Raw genomic sequence first — 23,029 nt, forward strand, 5'->3', positions numbered from 1 at the left:
ATTTGCAGGAATTTCTTTTCAAAACTAATTTAAAGCATTAAACCTCTCTGCCTCAGAAGCCCTTACCACTATAATCAAAATGTCACAAGGTTTTAGCCCATGATTTCAAAAGCCATGTAGTACATTATGAGCTATATATAGCAGCAACAGAATTCTCACAGTGAACTAGAAACTGTGGCACTTGAATAAGCCTCTTAATTTACTTTTTTTCTGACTGTGGTTATCTGTGTGTGTAATGCAGCTGTGCTACAAAAGGACTGTGTTCATTTTGGCTTGGGATATTAGTGGTGTCGGTGTGTTACTGTGATTTTGTGCCAGAATGGAGGGACATAGCTGTCATTTTCTCCACTTTATCATTGAGCTCTTTCTGTCTTCTTTTTGCAGTCTGTACCTTCACCTTTCTCTCCCTTTTCCCTAAGCCACCGTGTGCACGCCCCACGCCCAGCTCTGCCGCACCCCGCCACCAGGTGTCGCTCTCGCCCAACCCCCAGAGAGCTGCCCACCTGCAGGCGGTGACGGGCGAGTGGCTCGCCCTCACGCTGGGCATGTCGCCCTCGGGCACGCCCGCCCCCACGCCTCCTCCATTACCCTCCAACTTCCCGCCTAACTGCATGGCGTCAGACCCGCCGGCCCCGCCCCCGCCCTACCCTGCCCCCACCGGACCGGGCGGTCACTCTCCGGTCTTCTCGCCCCGCCCTCACATCCCGACAGTCAAAGAGGGCCACTTTATTCCCATTGGCTCCTACACATCCCCGGAGCCCAGCCCCTCGCCCCAGCCCTACCTCACCTCCGCCTCCTTCACCCCTTCTCCCGTCTCCCCCACCTTCGACATCAGCCCCAAACACAAGAGCGCCGCTGAGCTGCTGTACAGCTGCAAGCCCTCAGCTACACTGGAGAAAGAGCTGCACTTCTTAGCCGACAGAGGCAGCGGTGACTCTGACAATTCAGAGACGCCCACGTCCTGCAGTCCCGTCGACCTGACTGTGTACGAGCCCCACGAAAGCCCCGCGTCCCGTACCTTCACCCTGCCCTCCAGAGAACCCGAGGAGGATGTGTGTGAAGAGCTTGTGTCCATCATTCGAGCCATCCAATCAAAGAGCCCGGCTGTGGAAGAAGCAGGTTTTTATAGGCAGGCACCAATCGTGATGGAGGAGCTACCAAAACTATTCATAGAGGAGGACCTGAGTGAAACCACCAGGGCTTATTCAGACACCCAATCATCAAATACCTTTACTCCGTTGAGGCCAGTCCATAGTGAGGTGTCAGAACTGGAGGTAGCGTTTGGTTCGATTATCTCATCTGGTTCATGTGTCTGTACTAATAATAACAGAAAGTACTCCTGACTAATTTGAAGCGCTTACACGAACCTGTGCACTGCTCAGATTGATTTGGCTTTAAATCGCTTGTATATCACGTATAAATTGAGGGATGCTGACCTTGAGTGACCTTGAGTGTCTCCCATCATAACATGAGCCCTGGGCCTTCAGTTCTCATCTCTTCATTTTAGCAGGCTGGAGTTACCCAGAGTGCCACAGTGCGCACCTTGCCCCCCCTCTCCCAGGCACCTCCGACCTCCGTGTCTTCCACCTCGCCCAAATGCTCTTCCCCTCCCTCACGCTCCACCCCCCCACCGCCTGGGGGGTCCCACTCCCCTCCACCCACCTCCAAGCACCTACGCTCCAAGGTGAAGGTAAAGAGAAGGTGCCCGACTGTGACATCCGCCCCAACACACCCACTTGTTCTGTGTCCGTGGTGCAGACACTAACAAATCCCAATTAAACCCACTGCATCTGTAGCTACTCGGTATAATGACATATTGCGAATGCAACATAATGGAACTGTGTGTCCCAGATCCAATGTCGTGTGAGGTTACGCTCAGCCGCTAGTCAGTTTCACAGTTTGTGACTTTGTTGTTTTAACACTTATTTGTCCCATTCTTAATCCGGCTTGCCTCAGTGTCCATCTATTAGAATAACAAGCGCGGCCCCTTACAACTGTGGCCCCGGCATCAAAACTCATGGGTCATGGTGACCTTAAAGGTCAGGACAGGACAGCTGGCCACATAATGAGTAAATGGGTTAAGAATATTTCATCCCCTGCATGTATGACCACAGTAACTGTACTGTGTCTCCCTACACCACTGGCAGAATCATCGCTGTTTCTCAGCTATAACGCTGCATGATACTGACACTTCTTCTTAAGGACATATATTGCAGGATTGATGCTCTGTTAACCAGTGCGATTGTCGCCGCGTTTCTCTGTGTGTGTGTGAACATGAGGTTGATTGCAGTCCTGATGGAAACTTCTTCCTCTTCCGGTTCTTGCAGCCAGTGTTGAGGCGTGAGGTGTTGGTTGTTGGTAAGCCCCCCCGTAGTCCCGTGATGTCTCGAAGGTCCTGCGGATCGCCTGTTAGAGGGCAAAACCAGTCGCCATCTCACAGGGTACGGGATCACGTGCACCTCGTGTGACTCCAGGAAGTGGAGGAATATTGTTTGGACGCTTATCAAAGTTAATGCACGAACCTACTCTAGGACTGGTCAGATCAGACAATATAGATGTTAACTATAAAACATGCATTCAGCATGGCACTTGCATTAAATGGACAAACATAGAGACTAACCTTTTAAATGATGGACGCTGTTATTGAATGTTGCACTCAGGCTTGATAAGGGCTGTTAAGTGTACATCACGTCACTAATGTCACTAGCGTCCATAATGTTAGTGTACTAATTAATGTCTCTGTGACAGAGGGGCAGCTTTAATCACTGTCTTCGCCTTTGTGCATTCATGCATTGTGAGGCTGCAAAAATATACTTTGTTGTGTTGTAAGGAATTAGGAGTGCGTTACGTGTGCTGCACGTGTGCGTGTTTGTGCGTGTGTGCATGCATGTGAGCTTTGTCACACGAGCATCTGTCTGGCAATTTGGGTCCAGGAACGGCGCTTCTGTGGTATGCCAGGTTGTGACCTAGATGTATCCGTGCAAGGTTGTGACCCGGATGTGTCCAGTGCATGAATCCCGCCCCGGCCGGGTAGACGAGATGCTCTTTTGCTCCCGTGAGGAGTGATCGGGAGTGATCGGGAGTGATCTGGAGTGATCGTGAGTGATCAGGCTGTCTGGATTGCTCGTGGGGATATCCAGTGGTTTTTCCTGTGCACACAGCTTAAACTCTCCTGGGTTAGATGAGCGGCCCCGGCACCTGCAGCAGCACGTTCTGTGGCATGTCTCCTGTCCTCGGGGTCTCCCGCTGCTCTGGCGTGCGGGTCGCTCTCCTCTTTGAGAGCGTGGTGAGATGGGTTAGAAAGTCTTCCTTTCTCAGGATAATCGGCCCATTTCTGAACTGCTTCAAAGTCCTTCAATCAGACAATGTAGAGCTGGCTAGGAACACCAACACATGTTTCCGCCCAGTCTGGTTGTGGGCTTAGAAACGGTTCCGGGCGGTTCCGGGCGGTTCCGGGCCCCTGGCAAGCCTCGCTTTCATTTGTATGTCAACTTTCAGTCCTTCTCCACAGTTCCTCCCACTTTGTCCATCGTTTGCCGTACGGACAGGAGACGGAAGGTCTGGTGGATCAGCACGTTTGATCCGGGCCTGGTCTGTGGCAGAGCGTTGACGGTACTTTGAGACGTAGCTCAGTGGAGTGAGACGTTTATATATCACGTCTGTGTTTTTCTTTCTCCTGTCTCAGCGGCCAGCTTACGCGCAAGATTCCTCTCAAGGTGGTGGCGAACCGTGAGTGTCTAATCACACCGTACAAATACTAATAACCACCAGCTCACGTCTGCACTTCAGTCGTGTTCTGCTGGAACTACTAACGTTGTGCTTTGCGCACTACTGAAATATCTTTATGTTGCTGTCCTGTGTTTTATCACAGTGTAGTAACATTGTATGTTCTCTCAGCTTTCAGTCTGTGTATAATTACATGCCCCGTAATGAGGATGAGCTAGAGCTGAAGGAAGGAGATATCGTAGACGTGATGGAGAAATGTGATGATGGTTGGTTTGTCGGTAAGTCCACCCACTCCACCACTAGGTGGCACTGTTGACCGAGTAGTGTTCTGTGAGACTAAGTTTTAGTCTGCCCTTTTGTGCATTTCCCATTAGCACTTATATAAAACCAAATAGTACATAAGACCTGAATGAAATTTAATAATGCATAAGCCTTCCAGACCCACTGAACAAATGTCATTTTCTGAAAACTCGTATATTGTCTTAATGTATTCAGGAACATCCAGGCGGAGCAAGTTTTTCGGAACCTTCCCCGGGAACTACGTGAAGCGGCTCTAAATAGAACCGTGCTTTTCTGAAGACACACACAGAGACAGCGCCCCCTAGTGGCCAGCAGAAGCACACCCTTCCTAACAGTCTCATAAACACAATGCTGCATGTTTCTTGGAAGCTGGCCTTGGAATGGATTACCGAGTGCACTCGTTTGTTAACGCACTCGTACTCTGAAGTGATCACATACATGGGACACAGCAGCAGAAACACATGGGGGCTTTTTTTTGTTGCCAGTTTTTTTTATTTTTTACTTCTTTTGTCATTCAATAAAACCTGTGACTTTTAGTACAGCTGATGAATTTCAATTTGAAGAAGCAACCAAGTGCCCTGTTTATCGTTTTATTTATTAAGAGGCATTTATATATATTTTTGTCTTTGTTTGGGGTAAATTGGAAGGTTAGAAGCAGTAGTCTAGGAATATTGTCATTTCTCTGAACAAGCATGTGCCCCTGCTAACCTGGACCTGAGTTCAGATTAGAATGCCTGATCTAATCTAGACTTAATCTAGATCTAACAGTATTGCAGTGTCATGCAGAGTAGGACAGTTCCTGATGATGACGATGCTGCTTATGGCTTGATCTTCCTCATAGTGCCCCGTTCAGAATCAGCCTTGACGGATTTGGTATGGTTTCATTTTCTGTCCCTCCAGACATTCCTATAAGCATCTGAAGGATTTTACAGACTAAAATGTTTATGATATTTTTAAGTCAAAAGAAGTAATATTTTATAAAAATGCAATACACCTTAACATCCATTTTGGAGGATAACTGGGTTTCATGCATAAAATTATCAATGAATTGAACCACAATAATGTCTACTGCCTAGACTAATATTGTATGCTGTATGGTCTTGCACACTGTATTCTCTTATTTATAAGCCAGCAAGAGAAACACAAGTCTTTATGTCTTGTATGTGATATGTATCCTTATGTATGTATGGTTTTAATTTGAGAGAATTTTAATTTGAAAGAAGTGTACTTTCAAAAATTATATTGATTCAACAATGGCTCAGAAATGTTAAATTCAGGATCATATACATAATATATTCTGTTCATTTTTATTGCACTAGAATTAGGTGCCCACCTCACCCAAACCTTGTTAGTTAACATGTTCGTTTGTCCAATTAAAATATGCAGAATTAGATTTTTTCTAAATAACGAGCAGTTTTGATTCCACACAGTGTAGCAGAAATCAACCACAAGCATCTGCAATATTGTGACAAGTGTTATTAGTATTATAACAAAATAATACCTCATGGTCTTTTGCTGATTCCTCTGTATTGTTATGCTGTTTGATCTACTACACGGTGTCAATAACTTCATTAATAACAGTTAATACCACGGCTGTCTTATGGAATCTTCTTGAGACCCGTGCACGTCTCGAGATGTATTCGGTGACTCGTGCCAGAATGGAAGTGGAGCTACCGTTCTGAGCTACCAACCACACCGAACCAGAGGACTGGGTCTGTACTCAGTGGCCTCGTATGATACTGTAATCACCTGGTGATTCGAGTTTGTGGGCGTATTTACGTGGGAGCCGGCTTTGCTCATTTGAACTAGTTACATAGAGTCTTCCGTCCCTCAGCATCATAGCCGGAGGGCTAACTCCGCTTACGGGGCGCACCGTCTGGGTCATTTTACCAAATATCCTTTATGCAATTTAAAGTACATGTAGTATTGAGTGTTAATGTAACCCTTCGCCGAAGCTGTTCTGATAATCAAGTGCGGAATGTCTAGATTACCTGTAAAACGTGGGAGGGTCTTGTGTGATTATGTGGTTAGAGTACACTACGTTTTTATTCAGATAGGGTTTTACTGGATTCTGGGGTCACTGTAGTGTTTTCCACATGTACGGTGTGATCATATTTTGACCCAGTGTAGCATTCACACACCTCCACAGCTGTTTCCTCTCCTAATACTATGAAAGTGCCATTCACAAATAAATCCGACCTGTCAAAGACCAACCAAATGTGATTGTACGAATGATATCCTGTATGCTAAATGTACCCTCGTCCAATCACAACACTGATTGTGGTTCTGCACAGGTTATTCTATGATAATCAGGTGGTGTCTAAAGCTCCAATCAACAACAGAGCAAGATATGGACTCCTTAATTAAGGCTCCCCTACTGAGAATTACGTATCTGACACCATAGATACTGAGGATATACTTTGCAATATAAACTGCTTCCTCTAGCTGCTTCCCATCTGTGTACAGTATATGTGGAACTCCACAGGGAAAACATATCGTAGCAACAGTAAAAGCAACCCTATTAACACCGAGGCCAATGTTTACCTCTGTTCTTTCTTTCTTTTTTGTCTCTTTGCCACTATACATTAATAAACCGCATCTGATCTGATGTGCTCTCAGTGGGATGTCTTCAGTTCCGGCTCCAGCTCTACGGCGCGCGCTTTACTAATGCCTTTGATCAGACTTATCAGACTCTGGGTTGCCAGGATGTGTGTGCAGCTGTCTGGCTGTTCTGGATCAACCAGTAACAGCAGCAGACCGGACCAGCGCCTGGTCAGTTGGCCAAGGCTAGGAACCTACAACAGTTCAGAGTACACTAGAACTAGAATGAGGCTGGCAGGTAAACAGAACCTCTTTCAGAACAGGCAGAGCTCAGTTTTAGGTCCGAGCCCTAGGTCGGGTTTTAGGTTTGGTTTAGTGTTAAGAGTTTGGCATATCACCTTTTTATATGGACAGCACTGGCAGGCTGAGTTGTGCTCTGGGGCTGCTCGATCTCTCCTATCACCCCTGGCTAAAAACAGCCACGCGACGTCCTAGAGTTGCCCCGCTCCCCGCCATGGCAACATAATAAACAGAAGGTCAGAGAAGAGCAGGCTGGGGTTTCTCTTGCCGAGGGAGAATCCACAGAAACGTCCACGGCTCCGTCAGGGGACCGAAGGCTTTGGGTCCTGGTCTCTCAGGAGACGTGGTTGAGGACAGAGCTTCTGTTCTCGCGAAGGCCGTAGACACTAGCCCGGCGTGGTCACGGAAGGAACGCGCATGCCAAAGTTGACCTGTGACCTATATCTGGCCTTTAACAGACCCTTTTCTTTCAGTCGTCTCTGCCCCTGAAAGGCAGACTGCTGCTGTTTTAAATGTACTGGTAAGAATAGTTCCAATAGTTCCAAACTCTATTCTCTATTACAAAATATCACCAGCGATGTCTTATTTTATTTAACCTGGTTCTGAACCAAATAGCTGTTCAAGTCTGCAAAGCTCTGCCTGAACGGAATGACAGGTGTGTTAAGCCCCACAGACGATACCCAGGACACCAGAGGCAGCGTGTGTGGAGACACCCTCATAGCATCTGTGCAAACAAGTGGATATATTACATAAAGTGGGGGAGGCTGTATATACTTCAGACTGTTCGAACGCAAAAGGACAGCTCGTCTCTGTTCTGCTTGGGCTTATTGGGTGGGGGTGGTTAGGATGGAGGGGGTGGAGGAATGGGGGTGGGACCTCAAACGAGCACACAGAGTATGCAGGACCCGCGGGTGTGTGCCTACAGCGGGACTCAGGAACCGAGTGCTACCTGAGTACCGTTCCCCTGCGGCATGGAGCTCACCTGTCAGTCCAGGTAACCCATCTCTCACCAAAACAGACACACTCGGGACCAAAACGTGGCAGATGTTTCACGGTGATGGGCTGGAATTCAGGGGCTCGAAACAGCCGCACCGTCACTGACAGCACAGAGCTCGCTGAGACCGAGTTGGTGACGGTGAGCTGTTACGACCGCATGATCTCCTCAGTAGCCCGATTGTCTCACTCGTCTCCGAGCTTTGACGTGGTAAGTGATGACTCGGGGAGATATGCACAGGTGCCTGGCCAATGGAGGGGAGGAAACTCCAGACCAGACAGGCTTGAGTGGCAGAGAACAGGGTGAGAGGAAGAATACTGGGACCTGTGTGTGTGTGTGTGTGTGTGTGTGTGTGTGTGTGTGTGTGTGTGTGTGTGTGTGTGTGTGTGTGTGTGTGTGTGTGTGTGTATGAGAGAAGAGAGAGAGAGTTGTGGGGCACTACCTCAGATCTTCAGTTTGTTGCATGATCTCACTCTGATAGGTGGGGCATCCTGGCATCCTCCTCACACTGACTACACTCACACACACACACACACACACACACACACACACACACACACACACACACACACACACAGGCGCTGGCTGCCAATCAAAGGGGGGCAGGTCAGGAGGAGGGACAGCTGATTCTCGCAGTAGTGCAGCTGCCCGCCAGGCGCTGGGATAAAAGAGGAGAGCGACCCGCATGCCAGAGCAGCGGGAGATCCCGAGGACACGAGACATGCCACAGAACGTGCTGCTGCAGGGGCCGGGGCCCTGGGGCTTTCGCCTGGCTGGGGGCACGGACTTCAAGCAGCCCTTGACCATCACCAGGGTGAGTGAGAGAGGGGACGGAGGGACCGTGGTGAGCAGCTTTGCTCTGGTGCCCGTTGTTCCAGACGTTTCAGCAGGGTTGGGGAGGCTTTGGGAGATAAGGAAGTCTTTGATGTACTGGGAAGCTTGGCCCAAGACATGGGAAGCCAATAGGTCAGCCTTAAAAACCACAAGAATCCTTTCCAAAAGCCACATAGGAATCCCAGCTGAAGATTACAAGGCAAAGGTCTGGACGTCTTACATCTGAGTTGAGAGCACTGTCAGGGATCTGTGGTTATTTAACTATAACTTATAGTTTGGGTGAGGACATGTTGCTATGAGTACGTAGTGTTGTATATATAACAGAGCACTTATCTGTAATGTTTCTGTAGTGATATGATGTTTACAGAGGTTGCTTTGGTAATAGATGTGTGTTTCTGAGATTTCATTTCCAGACTGCACTACATCTCAATACCAGCATGATTTATTTTGATATCTAACGGACAGGTCCATGTTTACTGCGACTCTGGTGTACACTAGCCTGCTCTACTCATATAGCTGCTAGGTGTCACATTCACTCATTCATTTGCAAAATACATGGATAATTCACCTCTCGTCACAGTGCTAAATATACTGTAGGCCAGTATTACAACGGCACCCAAATTGGGTCGACTGCATTAAGTGCCTGGTATTCTCACAACTACACACACACACACACACACACACACACACACACACACACACACACACACACACACACACACATACCCGCGCACACATTCCTGGTGTTAACAGCAGTCATCTGGAGCAGGGGCAGAAACAACGAGGAGGAATTCTTCCCTACAGTATGGGACTGAGTGACAGCTCTCTTAGCTGGCCCCTCCCCCTCTCTTAGCTGGCCCCTCCCCCATCGGCCTTATTTTCAGAGAGATTAAATATTTTGGCTACAGAACACCCTTTAAATTCTGAAATGACTGTCATCACAGTCCCACATCAGACACTCTCTCTCCCACGCGCGCGCACACACACACACACACACACACACACACACACACACACACACACACACACACACACACACAGTATCTATAGATCCCCACACCTGTTGCTAAAAGGGGTTCTCCACACCTGTTGCTGAGTGACGCACCGTTGATCTCTTAACCCGGAGCGTCTGCTAACAGAAGGAAAACCCAGTAGCACAAAAGTGTAATTAACCATGAGTGAGCAGGAGACCGATGATCAGATCAATGAGCTAAATATTCAGGAGCTCTATACTAAAACAGGAAGCCATTTAAGGTTGTGTACAGGACAGTCTGACTTTAGATTTCTGATGTAAGGCAGCTGAAATGTAGTAGCTTGTGCACTGAGAGTAAATCCTTCACGCTTCTTTACCTTTAAAACTGTGACTACTCTTCAAGTCCTTTCTGGTCTTACAAATGTCTTACAAATGTAAAGAAACAGGGAAACTGAACGAGGCCTCTTTTCGAGGAGACTAGCTTAAAAAGACAGAGCTCCCTGTCGATTTTTTCATTGTGTACTGAATGTCTGCACTGAAGTGTCTCTGCAGGTCTTTGATCAGATAATTAAAGTAACAATAGCACAGACATTATTTCAATAACGTGAAGAAAATATAGATCTCCGCTCTGACATCTTTTCTATGGTCTATATATAGAGCAAAAAAAAAAAAAACATGAACATGCTGTCATGACAAACTCCACTAAGGTGTCCTGCCTGGTTAGAGACTACAGCAGTTTGCTTGGGTTGGAAGTGGTGATCTCATTTCCACAGCAAATCCCTGTGGTTTCGTTAGTACTCTCGTTTAACGTTTCTCCTGCAACATCCATCTTAGCGTGAGCTAACTCTGCCCGCATCGCCCTTAAGAGGTGGATCTGATTTCAAAGCAAATGCGGTAATTCAGATGGATGGAGTTGCAATTCAGCTGCGGCGGGAACCCTCGGCTTTGGCCCCGTGTACTAGTGACCTGATCCAAGATCAGAGAGATTTACTCAATTAAAGGCCTGATGCACTCGGTGTCTGGGTTTAAGTGCAAAGCTCTGCGGAAATAATCTGACATGGTTACCTGACATCTTCACCCCGCAGGCCCATATCTGCACATCTTTCAGGTGTAGGCGTCATACACACATTCAGGCATGTAGTTACAGGAATGTCAGATATGACACACAACTCCGTCTACATTGTTTGTGATGTAGATGGACTCCTGCGGTTAGCTTTGGTCGTCAGGACCGCAAACCGGAGCAGCACGAAACGGACAACAGGTGCTGCACAGTGCACACCTGAGAACGAGCTCCCGTCGCGTGCGTCGCTGCTGCAGGTTTAGCGCCCGTCCGCGCGCGCGGGGGCGTTCGTAGCGCCTTGTTCTTGTCTCAGAAAGACAGCCTTAGTTCCGCTGGACAGAACCCATTGTGCATCTGCTGGGAATGGTGTCACGGGAGCAATCCGATGTTCATTGTCTTTGCTTGAAGCACCGCTGGGACGGCAGGTGTGTGCAGGAGAGGCGTGCAGGCTTCACTTCACCTCACACGCTGTAGTTGCTGCTTGTCAACGCAGTTCTCACACAGTACTGCGGCTAGGTTGGCAGGTGGGTAGTTTGTGCTTTGGCCAACATGCTGGAGATGAGGGCTAATCAAGACATTCCCAGAGAAACACGGGGAACGCAACTTTAAACGCTACAATTTTCGGTCAATATCATCCGCCAGTACGTCAGGAGGTCAAAATAAAACCTCATAAATCTCTACGGTGCTGTCACTAGTGACGGGGAAACCTGTGATCTTAAACATCTACCAGATTCGGGTCAAAACTCACATTTCTGGTGGTGAAGGGGAATTCTACCAGGGCGGCTTCATCAGAGCCATCGAGCCGATGAGGTAAACGTCCGCAGGGAGTAAATACCTCAGAAAATGAGCCTGGTCAGGGAAGAGAGAAGTGGGGGATGATGTCAGGGAAGAGAGGAGTGAGGGATGATGTCAGGCTCTCCTAATGAAGGAGTGCGAGAGCGAGTCGGAACCTTTGGATGGCAAAGCGAATGCCACGGCGCTTAGATCAGTGTGCCGCCAATAGGCCAAGCTGGATCCCTCACACACACACCCCTCACCCCCACACACCCACCCCTCACCCCCACACACTCACCCCTCACACCCACACACACACCCCTCACCCCCACACACCCACCCCTCACCCCCACACACTCACCCCTCACACCCCCCCCAGCCCTCACCCCCACACACACACCCCTCACCCCCACACACTCACCCCCACACACACACCCCTCACCCCCACACACACACCCCTCACCCCCACACACTCACCCCTCACACCCCCCAGCCCTCACCCCCACACACACACCCCTCACCCCCACACACTCACCCCTCACCCCCACACACTCACCCCTCACACCCCCCAGCCCTCACCCCCACACACACACCCCTCACCCCCACACACCCACCCCTCACCCCCACACACTCACCCCTCACACCCCCCCCCAGCCCTCACCCCCACACACACACCCCTCACCCCCACACACTCACCCCCACACACACACCCCTCACCCCCACACACCCACCCCTCACCCCCACACACTCACCCCTCACACCCCCCCCAGCCCTCACCCCCACACACACACCCCTCACCCCCACACACTCACCCCCACACACACACCCCTCACCCCCACACACTCATCCCTCACACCCCCCAGCCCTCACCCCCACACACACACCCCTCACCCCCACACACTCACCCCTCACCCCCACACACTCACCCCTCACACCCCCCAGCCCTCACCCCCACACACACACCCCTCACCCCCACACACACACCCCTCACCCCCACACACCCACCCCTCACCCCCACACACTCACCCCTCACACCCCCCAGCCCTCACCCCCACACACACACCCCTCACCCCCACACACACACCCCTCACCCCCACACACTCACCCCTCACACCCCCCAGCCCTCACCCCCACACACACACCCCTCACCCCCACACACTCACCCCTCACACCCCCCAGCCCTCACCCCCACACACACACCCCTCACCCCCACACACCCACCCCTCACCCCCACCCCTCACCCCCATACACTCACCCCCACACACACACCCCTCACCCCCACACACTCACCCCTCACCCCCACACACTCACCCCTCACCCCCACACCCCCACCCCTCACCCCTCACCCCACACACCCATCCCGCCGAAACCCACGCGATACCGAACCCCTCTCTGACACATCCACTCTACTATTTATAGTCAGCATTGGAGGAGGTCCTCAGATAGCTGTATATTCGGTATCAACAGATAATAAACTATACAGTCAACATCAAAACATCTGTGTTTGTTGACAGATATGGTCTGACCCTAATCCATATTTTTGTGCGTTTCCACAATGAGGTCTTAGAGCTAAGGACAGAAATCTGTACCTTTCTACCCGAGTTAAGAATGTCCGGACAGTTTTTTCCCCCTTGGGTTGTAATTCCCTCCCTAGTGACCTAGTGATGGAGGCATAGTTAAGATACCTGTCCCAGTCCGCTTTAATTAGCCTGGACTAAATTTAGCATTGCACTTTATTCTTTATTTTTAATTCTTTGTTTTACATTGCTTGTAACGCAGGAACAGAGGCGACCGAAGGCGATGGTTGCATTGAGTGATCTTTATTCTCCATCAGAAAAGAACACGAAACAATAGCAAACAGACACCACCAGTACAGACAAGGGTAGGAGGTCCAGGCTTGAGCTTCCAACGGGACAATGTGCATCACTGGGTTTAAAAAAGGTGCACAACATAACAAGGGCCAGGTGCCAGTACTGTGGCGATTGGGACAGAGGGAGTAGTTTGGTGCTCAGGGGCGTGTGTTGGGAAGCAGCGTGTACTGTGACCAGTGGCGGACTTAGAAATTTGGGGGCTCAAGGCGAATTTTGCTATGGGGCCCATCAATATTAATATGCGAGAAATAAGTCAGCTAATCAGGGGGCCCATACAGTGGGCTGTAGTGGGAGGGGCCCAAGGCAGTTGCCTAGCCACGCCTCTATGCAAAGACCGCCTCTGACTGTGACAGGCACCCACTAGCGGCAACCCGGCCTCCCCACCGTGACATTACTTGTCTTATATCTAATTGTATTGATTTGTATTATATTTATACTATATATTTCATTAATGAATAGAGTGCTATACAAGAAAATATTATTATCATTAGTAGCAGTAGCATGTCCTTCGTTGGAAATGCAATGAATACATTTTATTAATTTTATTATGATTATGATATGTTTGCTTAGTCAATGTCTGTTCATTCACTTCAGATGTTCTGGTGAAAGTACAACAAAAACACCTTGTTTTCCAGGTGACACCAGGCAGTAAGGCATCTCTGGTCAACCTGTGCCCTGGCGACGTCATCCTGGCTATCGAGGGAGTCTCGACGGAGGGCATGACGCACGCTGAGGCCCAGAACAAGATTAAAGACTCCACGTCCCAAATCTGCCTCAAGATAGAGCGGTGAGCGTCAGTCAGGAACGAGAGGTTGGGGTTTTTCATGTGGAAAACAATGCCCCTCAGTTTTAGTACATTAACTTATTATATCAGTTAAACATTGCATCCTAGTCGTTTTATTCCATCTACTAAACGGTTAAAGCTTTAAAAATCAAAGCGATCTTCTAATTGCTTGTGAGCGTAGCTGGTGCAAAGTAGATGCTTTGGGATGTGTTTTTCCCCATTGAACCAAGCCTTGTATCCATACCCTGGACCTTGTATGGATGACACAAATACAGGTTACAGCCCAGACGCCATGTGTAGCCCTAACCATGTTTGATCATACTGCTTCTTGTGACACATTTCATTAGTATACTCATGTTCCTGTGTGTTCTCCAGGCCTGAAACGAAGCTCTGGTCCCCACAAGTCGTTGAGGAAGGTAAATCGCACCCATTCAAGCTCAACCTGGAGGCAGAGCAGCAGGTGAAGAGGCATGCAGGAGTTACGCTCTAAAACTGGTTTGGGTGCATGAGAGTCTGGATGCTTCAGTGCACAGACTGTCTGTCATGGCTGTGGTTGATCTGAATGCAGCAAAGGTTGATTTGTATCTCAGCGATCTGCTGTTGGCCAATAGGTCACGGCAAAAAATCAGAGATGTCTGGGTATCTTTTTAAACTCCAGCTAACCCAATGCTGACTGGTGCTTAGTTTGGGGCAGAGTACAGTCGGCTTGATGTCTCACGCAGGCACGCACGCACGCACACACACACACACACACACACACACACACACACACAGATGTCTATCACCTCTTAATGATTCCTGACATTGCTGACATCTACTGGATTTTACACATTTGGGGATCTCATTCATTCAAGAAAAATTTATATTGTCTGTTTTATATTGTACTCACTGAAGAAAAGAAGGACACAATGTGTGGTACAACCAACAGTTAGAATATGGTGTTGCAACAGAAGAGGTTAGGATAGGTAGGTCTGGAAAACACACCTAGCTTGTTTTCCCATAACAATCTAAAGCATTGTGTTCCACTAACCAGCCAATGAACTCACGGCATCTGAAGTATGAAGAAGCCAGTAAGGAGCCTTCTTGGAAAACAAGAGTTTTTCATCGACTACAATGCTAAAAGAATGTAGCCATTTTTGTTTTATGGAAATTTACAGAATATGACTTAGATTAGACTAATCTGACTAAAACAAAGTGTCTTACTCTAAGACCATGTCATAATGTACACAACCAAAGCACTTTTGCCCACCTTTAAATAGCTGGCAAATCTGAACGCCATTATGCAATGAGAGGTGAATAAGTACAGCTTGGCCTATACTAAGCAGAAGTAGCAAACGTAAAGTATGTCATTATGAAGTATTCACTTACAATCCTGCTCACTGTATGATTTAGTTGCAAAATAAAACAAAATAGCTAGAGTGCAAACCACACAAAATTGTCCATTTCATCCAGCAATTTGTTGAAATGAACTGCGCTGTCTGTGTGATGCTTTGACTGCCGCACGCGTGATGTGTTCGTGTGTCCACCACGTGCAGGAATATAAGCCCATAGGCACAGGCCATAACAGAAGGGCACAGCCATTCACGGCTGCTGCTATCCTGGACGACAAAAGGCAGGTGGTGAGCTCGTCCTACAACACCCCTATAGGGCTGTACTCAGACGGGAACATCCAGGACGCCCTGCACGGACAGATCCAAAGCTTGCCGCATGACAGGCCCAAGGGGTGAGTGGTGGCCTCCGTGGCTACCCGAAGAGCTTCTATCTCCTGCTCTCTGGGCCTCCATGACCTGCCTGGCATCTAACGCATGACCTTAACACACCTTCATGTGTGCCATGACCTTAACACACCTTCATGTGTGCCATGACCTTAACACACCTTCATGTATGCCATGACCTTAACACATCTTCATGTGCGCCATGACCTTAACACATCTTCATGTGTGCCAGATGTTCTCCTAAGTCCTGCAAGATGCACGCAATCGGTTTATGGAGCAGATCTTCAGATCTTCAGTTAGGGTGCAACATGATTATGCTGGTTGGATACGGTGGACAAAAATATTGAAGAACATTTCATTTTACACTTAAAATTATGTGGAATCAGTTTTCTCATGTGGTTTTATTCTGTTTCAGTTTGCTTAATCTCTTAGACTCCACACGTATTACTTAATTATTAATCTTAAGGCATAATATTCAGTAATTATTGTGAATTATTCAGTAACTACACTGAAAGCAATATCAAAGGTATGTAGTTACAGGGGGGATGTGTGTCAGGACCCACCGCCTGGCCCTTGCAGCAGAAGGACCTTAGAAGACCTTAGGGGCACAAACTGGCTTTGGTGAAGACAGGCGGGACTTTAGAGGACCTCTGCTCTCTCCCTGTGTAACATTTCCTGTGTCTCTAAACTTCCCTTCCTTCCTTTCTTATATCTTACAGGATCTTGGCTACTTCGAACACAAGTATAATGTCAGGCCAAAACCCTTCATAGCTGCAGGCCAAAGCAGGTCACTAGATTATTATTAGATCATTATGTTTCCTGGTTTATGGTCACATAATAAGATAAAACAGATCAATAAAACATTCAAATCCACTCTATGACCAAAACAGATTTCTTAGATGAATTTTAACATTATATCACATTGATCGTTATTTTCTTATAGCATGTAAACAACTAGATGTTTGACCTTTCTAACCTACTGTTTCATTTTTTCTTTCTTCTTCCACTCTTTGCTGTGCTTATACCTGTTTGACCAACACCGTTTCATCTGGCTTTTGTCACCACACCTCAGAGATAACACATCTCGTGGGATGATGGGAAATGTAGTTCAAGCACCTTGCTCCCAGGCAGCACCAGTTACTAATCACGGTCAAAACAAGGCCCCGGCCCATCTTGCTCTGTATAACACTCCCATTAATTTATACTCGGATGCCGCTTTGGCAGAAGCACTACACCAAACTCAGATGTCCACTGTAGGCAATGAGGTGCCACCCAGGTAACCAAAGCTCAATATCTGGTATAGCCTGCAGTTAGCCTACCAACTCAGAATCTAGCATTACAGTAAACCAGTAACTCCAGTTTTATAAGTAAACTGAACATAAATTTATAAAGCGTTTAGATGCAGTTATAAACTGATGCTGAGGGGTTGTATTATATTAGTCCCAGGATTTAAGCAGTACGCTTGGGACATTAAGTGCCAGATGTAATTTCTGTATGGAGGATCAATATTGAGATGATTTTGTCCTGCCTTTCTCTCAGCGGGAAGGTCCTGACCTCCATCGAGGACTCTCACGTGTACCAGATGCTGCAGGACGATCACGAGAGGCAGCAGGCGCCCCGCCAGTCCGGTTCCTTCAGGGCTCTGCAGGACTTTGTAGAGAGTGACGGTGAGTCACGGTGTTCGACGGTTACCAACAATGAGCGTCAGCGATGCTGGAGCTCACGTCACTTCTTCTGACAGGTACGAAGCCTCTGATAACCAGAAGCGTCAAGGCGCCGGTGACCAAACCCCAGACGTCTTCGGCCTCGCTCCAGAAACTGCCCCTCTGTGACAAGTGTGGCAACGGCATTGTGTGAGTATATGAGTGTACCCCGCCCTCGCAAACAGCCTGCCAGGAGGGGCAGTGACGGATGCCCCCCCACACCTACACACACGCTCCTGAAATTTGACCTTTGTCCTTTTCTGCCTGCTTGTGGCTGACGAACAGGGGCCCCGTGGTGAAGGCGCGGGACAAGTTCCGCCACCCCGCCTGTTTCGTCTGCTCGGACTGCGGCGTGAACCTGAAGCAGATGGGCTACTTTGTGGTGGAGGGGCAGCTGTACTGCGAGTCTCATGCTCGTATCCGGATGAGACCTCCGGAGGGCCACAACCTGGTCACCGTGTACCCCAACTCTTAAGTGACGTGCAGGAGCGATTAATGCTTGCTCACTACGAGTGTGTCGAAGCTGCTAGGACAGGTGTGCATTCTGATGCTAAATGAAGTCTGCTTTTATGTGCTTGCATGATCATTTGCAAGTTCACTTCTCAGGGCCTTATTTAGCCTTTACCTGAGAAACGCCAAACCCCACCTACTGATACGGTTAGATTCTTGAGCCCCTCTTTCTGAATCCTGATAAAATTCTGAATTTCACTGTTGTATTCTGCTGTACATTTAGAACACACATTTTTCTCTTAAGCGCCAGCCACTTTCTATACATGCTGATATATGTAATGATGTGGTGTTTATATATGTAATGATATGGTGTTTGTGTAACGTGTGAACCTGTATGAAACCTTAGAAGTGAATTCAAGATTGGATTTCAAATTCAAAACAGGCTACGAGATATTCTCTGATCTGTGTTAATTTGTTACAGAATATACACTGATCTTTTTGTAAATGTAGTTGATTGTATACTGTATTATCATATGTTCTAATGTTAAACCACTACAAATTATCATCTATGATTATGTCGACTGAATCATGGTTACATTACCAAATATAACTAACCAGGGACAGCAAAGAATAATTTGAACTTTCAATCATGAAATCATGAAGCTAACTCCAGGAATGCTTAGAAACATTATTAGCACTAGATAAGGTCACTGCTGTGACCTTCAAGTAAAAAAAATGTCCTTGACAGGCAAACATAAAATAGCTATGCAAGGACTGACTGGAGCGAAAATAACACCAGACACAAGTACAGAATTGATGTTTAATTTTAACAGCAAAATAAAAAAAAATGCAATGTTAAAATGTTTTATAACCAGGTCACCTGCTAGACATCCTGTTCTCTTAATATGCCATTACAGACTGGATTTGATTATAGTTTGTGGAGTTCAAAACCCTGTGAATAAAAAAAAAATACAAATGTAATGTGCAGATTCCCTTCTGCAGTGTGCACATGTGGGATTATTATAATTAGAATGAGACAGTATTTTTCAACATTTTACAGTAGCTAAGGATTATCAGTGTTGTTGTGGATATGACAGAGTGGAATGATTACCACACGACTACATTTGATCTTCAGAGGAGCTATACTGTAAGGAGCATCTTTGCCCTTCTTGTGCATAACATGGATATTTTGCCGGAGTCTTACTTGTTCACGTTGAGAGAGATTATACTCTTGACTGGAGTACTCTTGGGGCCAGGGGACGGGTGGAAGATCTTTCCTTCCTTGTTTGTGGTTGCTTTCTTGGGCTTCCTGGTGAAGTAAGGGTCTGCAGAGTGTGACGGGTAAGACTCGAATGTCCCAGCTTTCATTCCTCCAATCTAAAATAAACACAATTAGGAAATGTATTGATCAAGTAATGGCCATGGAATAGAAATGCTATAATGTTGAATGGATATGTTATGACCCTTCAATCAGCCACTACACGCGGTGAATAGAGCCCATCAAATCCCATCGTGCTGAGTACCGTTTTGCTGGGAGAGCTCGGTTTGAAAGGCACAGCAAAGTGTGTCTTTTTCTCCTCAGACTTGTTTGAGGCTGGTAAAGGTCTCTCAGACTTATACGGGTTGCTGTCAAAGCATTCCTTTGGATGGAGGTTCGAACGAAATGGTCCGCCTTTCAACTTTGATTTGTGAGCTGCCATCTCACGCTAGAAAACAAATTAGCACTCTTTTTAGCAAAAGCTAAAAATAATTATCTGCACACGAGTTGCTTGGATACTTGTTCTTAACAAAATGCAGCAAGAGGGTATGACCGAAGAATCTAAGCTAGTCATTAGCTGTTTTTATTACAACAGCCTCAAGCAATAATACTTCAGTCTTGAATTTATACCTTTAGAATCTCTCTTGCTCGGTCATAGGGTTCAGCAGAATGTGGGTCTAGTTTGGATAGGGTGACATCTGGGAAGCTTTTAAACAGACAAGAAGATATATTAGTCTCAGTACCAGCCGGAATTAAACAATTATTAATAACTGGGTGGCGATATCTGAGTTACAGCACTGCATCCCAACTTTTGCCTTTGTTTGGGATCAACCCAAGCAGCTATGTCACTTCTTAGAGCAAAACAACAGAATTGTATCTAAGTCCTCGAAGACCAAAACCTGTCTCACTCTATTGGTGTTGGGATTCAAGACTATAAAAGGCCAGAGATCCATTTTAATATTGGCTCCAATATGTTGCGTAGAATCATGCAAGTGAGAAAGTCTTCACTGACCCATATCCACTCCCTTTCTTGGGGGGGTTGGTGTACATGTTCTTGCCTGGAGCTTTGTATGGTTTCCTGGGAACCTGCAGGGGACTAAATGCCAGGACTGGACCCCCCAGTGTTCCGTAGTAGCTGCCCATTCCTGATCTGCAGAGATCAAACACATATATCTTAGGAGTACTGAGACGTTAGTGAAAGGTACAGAAAGGGATAAACCCCAATTCAACAGCAGTCCATTTGTGGCGCATGTTGGGATGTTGGGATAATTCTTCACCATAAACTGATACTTCCTCCATTCTAAAAAAAAGCACTTATTTAATCTGACCCAAATTGGCCTGCTATCTTGTTATGTTGATGTTATCTGTACATGTCGAATATGCTATGCCACGATGTCATGGCCATTGTGGTGTCTTCCTGGTCCTGGACTTAAGATCATAACGGCACACTGGCTGGAGATCCTGTCCCAAGATGCTAGTGGAGCTTTTCACGTGCTCTTTCCAAAACGATTCTGTCACACCGCACCGCATCACTACTTTATTTCACTTTGCTGTGGGCTGAGCCCTGCTTAGATACACTCCACTAAAGGTCAGTCAGTGGCACAAGGTAACCATGACTCAGCAAATTCCCCCTGGATTGACATCACTACATTAAGTGGATTTACAGCATAACGAGATGCACAGAGTGCCTTTTCCTCCCCAACATGAGGTCATCAGCGGGTCAAAAGTGGTTCTGTTGCTCTGCTGGCTATTCTACTGCACTGACTCTGAGGAAGTCTTGGTGTGCTGCAATGTTAATGCGCACCTGTTATTTCAGACCTCAGGAGTCTGCTGTTTTTAAACGCTAAATAATACAATTGTGTAAATGCAGTTTAAAAAATAAATCCTGATTAAGAAGAGGAGGGGAAGAGTGGTCAACCTACGATTTCTTTATTCCATTGCTGGGTAAGAAGGCCTTTCCCAGGTTCTTCTTTGCTTGCTGGATCTTATACTGTCTTTGGAGTTTGATAAAGTCTGTCAGTGCCTCTCTCTCAAAAATCCTCTTGAACTGAGTGTCAAAGTAGCCAGTCTGAAGTGCAGACTTTGTCTTGGGACCTTCAGAAAGCATCTGTTTATTCTTGTGTGCAGATTCATTAAATGGACCTTTTAAGAAAGCAATAACAAGAATCATATTGCAGTACCTCAAGTTTGATTTACCTCAGATGTCAGTATGACTGTTGTCTAGGCTTACGGTAAATAAAGGGAGTGTATTTGTCCCCTATGCAGATGTAGCCCATCTCCTTGAAAAGGCCCACTCGCTCCATATCAGATTTTCCCTCAGGTGGCATTGTGTGAAACTCAATACATAAATACAGCATAAATAAATACATGCAACAACAAAAATGAAACATGTATCCTAAAACTTTAAACGTTTCTTAAATATTTGAATTATTAACGCAGTATCGACGCATAAAATTTGGCTTTAGCTAAGGTTATCCTGTAATAGGCTACTTTGACCGACAAAATAACTAAGGAAAAAGGTGGTACATACCTTTACTAATAACTACCGACCTTAAACTATGTTCGTAGTCAAGCGGCAACGTTAAGGTTGTTATCGTTATTGTCGTTAAGGTTGTGGGTCGCAGCTCCACTTGTTTACGTGTGTTTCCTTGGTATCGTGTAACCACCACCCTGTCCCCAGACCTACGGGATGTGTGTGCCATACACCCAACCACCTAATGCAGCTAAATAAACGGCTAAATTCAAATTATCCCGACGTACAGTGACCATTTCTTCAGCAATTACCAGTTTTCTACAATGCAATCATTTATTTCTGTTTAACATTTAGCCAAGGAAAAGCGACGCTGGATACTTTAATCAGCAGGATTGTGGTCCTTCTAGTCACTACACAGGCTGCATGATAAACCTTCAGGTCGGTTATGTGATGGAGACATTCACCCGCTCGGGTAGATCAGATCTACGGACCACATAACCACTTAAAATCACATCCTATATGAAAAAAACTATAACAAACGCTTTTCAATTCGATTTCCATTTATTGAACATTTGTGTGTCTGGCATGCAACAATGCGACATTTAACCAAAGTAACAGATGGATAAACTATTTGAAGAGGGGAATCGCCGTTTGGACTTCGCCTTTATTCAGACGAACTCAATCCGTTTAAGTCATCCATGGTGACAATAAACACCTAAAGCGAAGGTTAGTCAGTGAATAAAACACGATCCACACATTAGATTTAAGACAGTACAAATATTTCAGTGATCTAATCCTACGTTGTCGTGTTGTGGGTCATCATAGGCACGTGGGTCCCCCGGGAAGGCAGTACGGATCATGGTCTTGAGCTCAGCAGGGTAAATGTAGGTGGGCTTATCATCACACCCCCTGCATCCCACTTTGTGGTGCATCTGACGACGAATCGGTGCACCGACGTCTTGAACACGTTCAGCACATGGTGTAGCTATAGTTCACAGATTTACGACTGTAACGTTGGTCTTACTAACTGACGCTGGATCAGACGGTAGGTCTTCCTACGCCTGGCCCGGTCGGCCTTGAGTCTGGACGCAGCCTGGAGTAATGGCGCCACCCAGAGTGGCACACTGCGTGTTGAGAACATCTCAGAAGATGGACACAGCACAGAGAGTGAACTTCAACACTGTGTCCTGAGAAGCAGACTACTGTCATAAAGAGTGGTAGCTACCAAACTACATCTCCAACTGTTTAACACCCCATATGTGTATGTACGTCA

The 23,029-nt window shown here is 46.9% G+C and overlaps 3 protein-coding genes across 4 annotated transcripts in view; 2 read left to right on the forward strand and 1 right to left on the reverse strand.

The window, feature by feature from the left end:
• sorbs2b (sorbin and SH3 domain containing 2b) overlaps window positions 1–6,634 on the forward strand; it is a 35,480-nt gene extending 28,846 nt beyond the window's left edge. Inside the window, exons 22-27 of the mRNA XM_077022907.1 lie at window positions 420–1,274; window positions 1,508–1,690; window positions 2,328–2,441; window positions 3,686–3,729; window positions 3,898–4,004; window positions 4,222–6,634. Coding sequence (XP_076879022.1) covers window positions 420–1,274; window positions 1,508–1,690; window positions 2,328–2,441; window positions 3,686–3,729; window positions 3,898–4,004; window positions 4,222–4,283 — 1,365 coding nt within the window. The 3' untranslated portion in view covers window positions 4,284–6,634. The remainder of the gene's footprint in view (window positions 1–419; window positions 1,275–1,507; window positions 1,691–2,327; window positions 2,442–3,685; window positions 3,730–3,897; window positions 4,005–4,221) is intronic.
• A 1,885-nt stretch (window positions 6,635–8,519) lies between these two features.
• Window positions 8,520–19,017, forward strand: pdlim3b (PDZ and LIM domain 3b). 2 transcript variants are annotated; one of them, XM_077021313.1, is made up of 8 exons: window positions 8,521–8,675; window positions 14,009–14,160; window positions 14,533–14,617; window positions 16,592–16,659; window positions 16,945–17,148; window positions 17,412–17,539; window positions 17,614–17,725; window positions 17,861–19,017. In XM_077021313.1, the coding sequence occupies exons 1-8, from the start codon at window positions 8,547–8,549 to the stop codon at window positions 18,048–18,050; spliced, it is 1,068 nt and encodes a 355-aa protein (XP_076877428.1). In that variant the 5' UTR covers window positions 8,521–8,546; the 3' UTR covers window positions 18,051–19,017. The 2 variants fall into 2 exon arrangements, with proteins under 2 accessions (XP_076877429.1, XP_076877428.1); XM_077021314.1 differs by lacking the exons at window positions 16,592–16,659; window positions 16,945–17,148 and adding an exon at window positions 15,693–15,880 and having other exon boundaries at window positions 8,520–8,675.
• Window positions 18,843–22,150, reverse strand: cfap96 (cilia and flagella associated protein 96). Its single transcript, XM_077021315.1, has 8 exons — window positions 21,814–22,150; window positions 21,514–21,619; window positions 21,206–21,425; window positions 20,296–20,433; window positions 19,914–19,989; window positions 19,549–19,731; window positions 19,230–19,402; window positions 18,843–18,977 (listed from the first exon to the last, which is right to left on the reverse strand). Exons 2-8 carry the CDS (start codon window positions 21,608–21,610, stop codon window positions 18,926–18,928), a joined length of 939 nt encoding a protein of 312 aa, XP_076877430.1. The 5' UTR covers window positions 21,611–21,619; window positions 21,814–22,150; the 3' UTR covers window positions 18,843–18,925.
• Between the last annotated feature and the right edge of the window lie 879 nt (window positions 22,151–23,029).

Source organism: Brachyhypopomus gauderio, chromosome 11 (genome assembly GCF_052324685.1).
Source record: "Brachyhypopomus gauderio isolate BG-103 chromosome 11, BGAUD_0.2, whole genome shotgun sequence".
Lineage (NCBI taxonomy): Eukaryota > Metazoa > Chordata > Actinopteri > Gymnotiformes > Hypopomidae > Brachyhypopomus > Brachyhypopomus gauderio.

What these genes read in the sequence shown, in the direction of transcription:
- cfap96 (XM_077021315.1), bottom strand. Translation starts at nt 21,610, where the DNA reads ATGCCACCTGAGGGAAAATCTGATATGGAGCGAGTGGGCCTTTTCAAG. An exon ending in ATACACTCCCTTTATTTACC is followed by an intron (nt 21,426 to 21,513) that starts GTAAGCCTAGAC and finishes CTTTCTTAAAAG; the next exon opens with GTCCATTTAATGAATCTGCA. An exon ending in CGAGCTCTCCCAGCAAAACG is followed by an intron (nt 19,403 to 19,548) that starts GTACTCAGCACG and finishes TGTTTATTTTAG; the next exon opens with ATTGGAGGAATGAAAGCTGG.
- pdlim3b (XM_077021313.1), top strand. Translation starts at nt 8,547, where the DNA reads ATGCCAGAGCAGCGGGAGATCCCGAGGACACGAGACATGCCACAGAAC. An exon ending in GGACTTTGTAGAGAGTGACG is followed by an intron (nt 17,540 to 17,613) that starts GTGAGTCACGGT and finishes TTCTTCTGACAG; the next exon opens with GTACGAAGCCTCTGATAACC. An exon ending in AAGTGTGGCAACGGCATTGT is followed by an intron (nt 17,726 to 17,860) that starts GTGAGTATATGA and finishes GCTGACGAACAG; the next exon opens with GGGCCCCGTGGTGAAGGCGC.